This window comes from Cebus imitator, unplaced genomic scaffold (genome assembly GCF_001604975.1).
Source record: "Cebus imitator isolate Cc_AM_T3 unplaced genomic scaffold, Cebus_imitator-1.0 Scaffold262, whole genome shotgun sequence".
NCBI classification, from domain to species: domain Eukaryota; kingdom Metazoa; phylum Chordata; class Mammalia; order Primates; family Cebidae; genus Cebus; species Cebus imitator.
The window spans coordinates 1456644-1464153 of NW_016107577.1; the positions used below are offsets into that span (position 1 = coordinate 1456644).

A 7510-nucleotide genomic window follows, 5' to 3' on the forward strand; every position below is an offset into this window, starting at 1 on the left:
AAAAAAAAAAAGCAATTATCTGAATTATTTTCTTAATTGCCTCCATATATTGCTTCATTAGACGAGCCTTGCCTTAGACTCAAAGCAATAAATTAGCTACCTATTTCATTAATTCTTATTTTGTATTATTTAGTCTTATTTTAAATTTCCATCCTTCCTTAGGCAGACTAATTTCTTTCTAGTCCTGGGCATTTTCTGTGTGATATTATGATTACATGCTGCATGTTTTACGAAACCAAAGCAGTTTGAGGGCTCCTAGAATCAGAGATTCAAATGTACTCCAGTATTTCACACTCACAATTAAACTTTCATGTATCAAAGGTCTAAAAATGCATACCTGTTAAATACCACTCTCTGACAAGCTAAATGAACAGTGTCCTCTTGGCCAAGCCCCCAATCTACTTTATCAAGAAATCTCTTATTTTAAATCTTTAGCATAAAATAATTAAATAAGCCAAAAAGCGGGGGGAATTGTTTTTAGACTCTCGGTAAACCTTTAAACCCAAGAGAACATGTTACTATAATCACTAGGAATTGCATTAAGAATAAAACAAGACAGAATAACATAAAAGTCCATGACCCTTAAATCTCGACTAGTCCAGACTTCTGATTAAATATGCCTTTGAAGAAAAATTGTACAGACAGACCTATTATTATTTATTTAATGTATTAATGGAGATATTGACTGAGAACAGGCAGTGCTTTTGTTGCACTCAGAGACATCCAACTCCTAAATCCTTTAGGACACCGTCTACATGCCTTAAGCCTAAAACGCTAAACCAAATCCACCAATTTCTTTCCACCTCAAAACTGTCAAAAGGAAAGTCATAATTCATCAGAAAGAAAGGAACACAATTATTAATGGCAAAGAAGTCAAGACCACGTCTTTAAAAAATACAGTGAATCACTATTTTCTTTTAGCTTGAAATTGGACAAATGGAAAAATAAATGGCATTTCAAAAATGATTCAGCAAACACAACTGAGCTATAGAAGATGATGCTTCTAAGAATCCTAAGACATTCTTACCACTTCAAGTTTAAAATATAAAGAAAGCACTTCTCTAATATGTAGTCTAGTTTTCAGTGACCAACAACTACAATCAACACCACTGTAATTTATTTCGCAATCAAAACCAATTTCAGACACGTATAGGTACACCAAAAAACACAACTGATTTTGAAAGGAATTCATAGCTCTATTTCTAAAATATTAAAACAATCATAAGACAGCTCCCAACCTTGACTATACCTATATTGCTGTGCAAGTCTCAAAGTTCCACCCAAATCTTCAATTCTAGCCTTCTAGTAATTTAAATGGAAGTGCCCCTCAAAGAATTTTTCAGGCAAAAGATGAGAACAGCATCGTTTACTGATCTAAGAGATCGAAAAACTGCCCCCAACAAAATTTTGAAGCCATTTCTTAACAATAAGTATTTGATAGTATTTTTCACATTCAGTCCAACAGTATGCAGATTAATTCCTTGCCCTGGGCCTAGGGTTCAGACACAACTCCTAAGAATCTTCCAGCTTACTGCACTGGTACAAATTCCCGATACTTACCATAGTCATGGCTGTGCAGGAAAATGTGAACAGCTGAACATTCCAGCTGAAACAATGAGGTCAAAGCTCATTTCAGTATTAGCAAAAGTGATTCTCTGCTGAGATCTTGGTAGGGGATGCAAAGTACTGGCCTCAAGCCTGCAGGCTGGCACCTCAACAACTGCTGCAAATTCTACTGCATGCCCTGGCTTCCTGGGCCAGCACTGCTTAATTACTAGACTCTGATACGATGCAGATCACTTCGCAAAAGAAAAGCAAATGGGTTTTTAGACCGATACTTGAGTTGCTCAGTTTCAAATATTCAAATGTTCAAATCCTTAAAAAAAAAAAAAAAAAAAAAAAGATTTCAACATCTTAAGTTTAAGCTAAGGATTTTATTATGATTCAGAGCCCAGTTGTTTTCCACCACAAGACTGCCATGTGAAAAGACGATCCTTTTCCTAAATACTACAATTAGCTCTCATTGTCACCTTTCCCTTTTTGTCACCCCCAAACAACACTCCAAGATCACAAGAATCTATGTGAAACAGAGCTATGAAGAACAATACTCTTTTGCATTCTCAGGTTCAATGTGAGAAACCAATTTTAGTCACTCGCTTCAGCAAAGCTATCAGTACAAGCCATCGCCTACCGATTTCAAGATGATTAATATGTACAATCTCTATTGCTCTATGCCACAGGTAATTATCTGTTCCAATTTCACACTACATGTTTCTAGATGAGGTCAACATTTAGAAAACCATTAATATAGCACTACTGAGATAATAATATCCTAAAAAAGGATGTGCTAGTATTACTTTTAGCCAGTGTACATTTGCGAAAGTTTCCAATGAATGAAAAATGAGAGCAAATTGATCCGATGTCTGAAAACTGTTAGTAATGCTTTGATTAGGAATAACTGCAAGAGTGTACTTACAAACGGACAAGTTCTCAAAAGATGCATTTCTTAACACAGGTGGAGGGAAGCACTCAGCATTCAACCCTTTTTCCTAACCACAGAAAAATCAAAATTTGCAGATGAAACCTTTCTTTCACATCATTGGCAGAAATAAAATCCTATCCCCGACACCTCCTCTTGCAATTAAGGAAGTTGCTACAAACAGCAACATAGACATAAATGGCCCTGTTTTGCTCCATTCTTAAAGTACCCTCTAGGAGTAAAGAGGTTACTCGAAAAAGTCAGTAGCAGGAAAGCGATTTTCCCTATGCCAAACTCCCATGAAAATGAAATTCCCTTTTCTGGGGATTCTGAAGGGGAGAAACGTGGACGGAGGAGTCCAGTCGCAGTCTGCCTTCTCCCATGGGTTCAAGGTCTGAAGTGCTCAGTCCCCCGCGAGGCTTCAGATCAGCGATCGGCAGCATGGGCAGTAGCGGTGCAGCCTCATTCACCCAGCCCACCCTGACAATCACGCTCGCCTTTCAAACACCCTAAAAGGTGAGCTTTGTAGGCTGGGTCTCCAAAGTTTGCCCGGCCTCCGGTCAGCAGCCGCCTGCTGGCTGCGCCCCAGGCAAGGCAGAGTCTGGCCCTAGCCTCAGGCTCCCTCAGCCCCCAGCTCTTCTTTTGGGCCACGGTGACAGGTCTAGGTTTACCTCCATTTGCTCGTGGCAGAGGAAACAAAAGAAAGCAACCTCCCTGAGAATAAAACGCCATCTTCGACTAATTGGCAAACTAAGGGGTCCCCGGGTCGGCCGCCCCCACGAGTCCCCCACCACCCAGCCCGAGGGCGGCCCCGGTCTCAGGCAGAGTTTGAAACAGCTTCGGGAAGCCTGGGTGCAATTGTCCTGGGGGCGAGGGCGGGATACCTCGAGAGCCCTACCTGCCTCACCTCGCCGGCCGCCCGGGCACCGTGTTTCGGTGAAAAAGAAGAAGAGGGGTGGTGGCGTCTCCCAGAGATGTAACTAACCCCTCAGAAAATTGCTGTGAGGGACCTGGCGAAAGGACTGACGAGCAAGCAAACCGGCACGAGCGGAGCCGCAGCGAGTGTACTTACAAAACGATTCAGGCTCCGGCGGAACATCGCGTCGAAGGCGGCCGGGCGCTGAGCTGGGCTCTACCGGGCTGTCTGGGAAGGCGCCGTCCACAAAACACACTGCGGCGTGGGCCGGCGGCGCCAAGCGGAGCAGCGAGGCGGGCTACCGGGCCACCCGCTCGCCGCCTGCCCCACTCGGCTCTCCGCGCTCCGCCTCCCCACAGCCGCCCGCAGCCTCGCCGCCGCCCCGCCTCACTCGCGGCCCGCCCCGGGGGCGGCGGCCCCGGAGTTCGCCCTAATCTGGCCCGGGCGCCGCGGGCCGGCAGCTGCCGCAGCACCCACTGAGAAGGCAAGCCCGCCACGCGGGGGAAGGATGGCGGAGGAGCGCGAGGCTCCTCCTGTGGGGAGGGGGGCGCCCCGTCTCTCCGCCAGCACCAGGGTCGGCACTCCGCGAGCTGCACTTTTCCCCTGCGGGGCGCCACCGCCCGCCTCCCCGCTGCCCTCCGCGGCCACCCCCCTTGGGGCACGAGGAACCGTCCCGAGGCACGCCGCGCCTCACCTCGCCTCAGCCCGACACTACTCCCCTGTCTCAGTCGGGAGCCACAGCCTCCCTCGCCCCAGCCCTAATTCGTCCGCCGCGCCGCGCCGCGCGGTTTCACTCGCACCCCTCCTCAGTCCGCGGCTGCCGCGCCGCCCCCGCGCTCCGCGCTCTAGTCCCGCACTCTCGTCCCGTACTCAGGCAAGGAAGCCTCGGCTCAGCCAGCCAGCCCTCCCGGAGCCAGCCGACGGCCGGGCTCCCCCTTCCGGGCGGGGCGGAGCCGAGCTCTGAGGCAGGGCACCGTTTGGACCCCAGCGCGGGAGGGGAGGGGAGGGGAGGGGCGGGCCGGGGCGGGGTGCGAGGGGGGACTAGTTCTGAAAGCCCACCCTCATCTCCACGGGCGAGGGTCCCCCCTCAACCCTCGCTCTGCTCCACTCCCACCTACGCGGCTTTCCCTCCTCTTGTTCTTTCTCTCGTCCTGCCTCCCCACCTAAGCCTTCTTACTTCCACTTTCTCTGAGGTTGTAAAGTCAGGCTTTGTGTCGCCGCTGCTGCGCAGTGGGGCGGGATTTCCCTGCCCCCCGCCCCACCCTCAGGCCCCTCCCGCTCGCCCCCTCCCCCGCCTTGCTCCCGGGGCAGCCTGGGAGTTGTAGTCCCACTGTCCCCCTACTCCTGGTACCGCGGGCTGGGAGCTCCCCCACACGCTAGTCCCAGGTTTGCCCAGAGGGTTGAAGAAGGAAGTGCGGGCTGAACCGCGGGTTCTCCACGCCGGCCCACTGGGTGTGGAGGCCGGGTGTGCTCGGTAGCTTCCTAGAGGTGGGGACATGTGAGACGGGTAAATTAGGCAAAGCTCCGAACGCTGGGAGCTTTCCGTGGAACGCGAAATGTGCACACCAGGAAACCCTCGACATCCTCGGCCCCCAACTTAGAGCTGGAATTTACGAAACTTTTAAACATTGCAAAAGACAAGCGAGTCCAGAATTGCCACGAGGCTGGGCATCCCTCCCAACTATCACAACCCCACCCCTTTTCACCGCCCCTGAAGGCGGGGCCCAAGGCTGTGGCAGAACTTGCAGATTCTTCTATAAAAGTCAAAAAGAAATAAGTAAAGGGAGTTCAGAGACTTACACGAGACTTCCGCCTCGCCACATTCTCCTGCCAGTCTAGAGCTGGGGACAGGGCCCGGCCACACCACAGGCTTTCCCGAAGGTCGTGAAAGGCCTTTACTGCTAGGCACAGGTGCTTCTCCTTTACCCTCTGGAGTTTGGATTCATTTCAACAAACCTTTACTGGTCATTTTCTTTGTACCAGGCACTGTGCCAAGTCTGGACACAGCAATTTCTTAAAAGACCTCACCAACAGGGTGGTCGCAGTCTGGTTGGGGGATAAAAACAAGCGAAAACGCCACATTAGAATTTAATAACAGCTAGAGTTCAAAGTGCTAAGGAAATAGGGGAGAGGGACATTGCATCGGAAAAGAGGGTCTGGGGAGTTTTCCAAAAAGCTCTGGAGATTAAACTGGCCCTTGAAACGTTGGAAGGCTTTAGAGGACCTGACTGAGCCCAAGGGGACAAAAAGTCCAGGGTAGAGGGGGAGAGATCAGTGAAAAAGCACAGGACAAACTAAGAAAGAGATCACACCATAGTGGCAGACCACCAGGATGTGTAGGTAAGGGCAGCTCGAACGAAAGCTAAAATGTAAAATTCTTCAGAAACATGTTATAAAGTTTGAATTTCATTCTGTGATCAATGAGAAGCTCATCCCCGATAAAATGCAAATGCTGGAGACCTAAGGTTTGTTCCCAAACTGACTTAACTGCCAAGAAGTAAAACCAACCGTTTTCAATTCTTCCCCTATTATGATTCCTTCTCTTTGCTCACAGTTGAGCTTTTATCTAATGGTTTTTACGATTTATAATTTATATTAATCAGATATTACGATATTTTATTGACAAAATGGATCTAAAGCTTTGCTCTCTACTGCTTTAAAGATTTATTTTCAAATAGAGTTATTTTCTAGCTTTACTTTGTGTGTGTGTGTGTGACAGTCTCACTCTGTCACCCAGGCTGAGGTGCAATGGTGAGGTGTTGGCTCACCGCAGCCTCTGCCTCCTGGATTCAAGTGATTATCCTGCCTCAGCCCCCCAAGTAGCTGGGATTACAGGTGCCTACCACCACATCCCACTAATTTTTATAATTTTAGTAGAGACCGGGTTTCACCATGTTGTGCAGGCTGGTCTCGAACCCCTGACCTCAGGTGATCCCACCTGCCTCGGCCTCCCAAAATGCTGGGATTACAGGCATGAGCCACCGTGCCTAGCCTCTAGCTTTACTTTTATTGAATACAGCAACTACTTTAATTTCATTCACTAGTTTATATGTTGAATGATTACTACGTGGCAGACATTCTAGATACTGGAATTGGGATGTGGAGAAGGTTACTGTCATTTGTTCTAGGCATAAGTCTAGAATTCTTATCAAAATACATCCTTATCAGTAAAATAAGTAATAAACTAGTTTAGACATTTGGGGACGCAAGTGCTTGCTAGTGAATAGTAATATCGTTCCAAATTCAATTCTGTTAAACAAATGGAAAAATGTACTTTGCTTATAGATTCAGACAGATCAACTTTAAAAAAATTTTTTGACCAGAAATTTTTTTTGTTTGCAATATTCTCTCATACTTGCCCATTGTCATGTTACTGCAGCCTAATCACAGGAATTTTAAGATTCCTCAAGATATAGCAGTTTTGGGTTGGGCATGGTGACTCACATCTGTAATCCCAGCACTTTGGGAGGCCAAGGTGGGTGACCGGAGGTCAAGAGTTTGAGACCAGTCTGGACAACATGGTGAAACCCCATCTCTACTAAAAATACAAAAACTACCCGGGCATGGTGGTGAGCACCTGTAGTCCCAGTTACTTGGGAGGCTGAGACAGGAGAATTGAAACGCTTAAACCTGGGCGGCAGAGGCTGCAGTGAGCCGAGATGGAGCCATCACACTCCAGCCTGGGTGACAGGAGCAAAACTCCACCCCCCTAAAAAAAGATATAGCAGTATTTTTTATCATATTTTTCTTATAATTCTGTTATTTATTTGTTCTCTCAATTTATTGTAATACAATACCTATACTGATGGGTCCAGTCTAATTTGCTCTACTATAAAAATGCAATTCCAGGCTAGGCACAGTGGCTCACACCTGTAATCCCAGCACTTTGGGAGGCTGAGGCAGGCAGATCACCTGAGGTCAGGAGTTCGAGACCAGCCTGACCAACATAGGGAAACCTCGTCTCTACTAAAAATACAAAAATGAGCTGGGCATGGTGGCATGCACCTGTAATCCCAGCTACTCGGGAGGCTGAGGCAGGAGAATCACTGGAACCCAGGAGGCAGAGGCTGCAGTGAGCCAAGATCGTGCCACTGCACTCCAGCCTGGGCAACAGA

At 47.9% G+C, this 7510-nt stretch overlaps 1 protein-coding gene across 9 annotated transcripts in view; it reads right to left on the minus strand.

Moving 5' to 3' along the window:
- ATP11C (ATPase phospholipid transporting 11C) overlaps positions 1–4611 on the minus strand; it is a 225106-nt gene extending 220495 nt beyond the window's left edge. For 3 of the 9 annotated variants that reach the window (XM_037728324.1, XM_037728323.1, XM_037728326.1), the window contains exon 1: positions 3552–4460. In XM_037728324.1, the coding sequence (XP_037584252.1) occupies positions 3552–3578 (27 nt within the window). In that variant the 5' untranslated portion in view covers positions 3579–4460. Of the gene's footprint in view, positions 1–3551 lie in introns of all 9 variants that reach the window. The other 6 variants (XR_005195680.1, XM_037728327.1, XM_037728320.1 and 3 more) reach the window with 4 other exon arrangements.
- Between the last annotated feature and the right edge of the window lie 2899 nt (positions 4612–7510).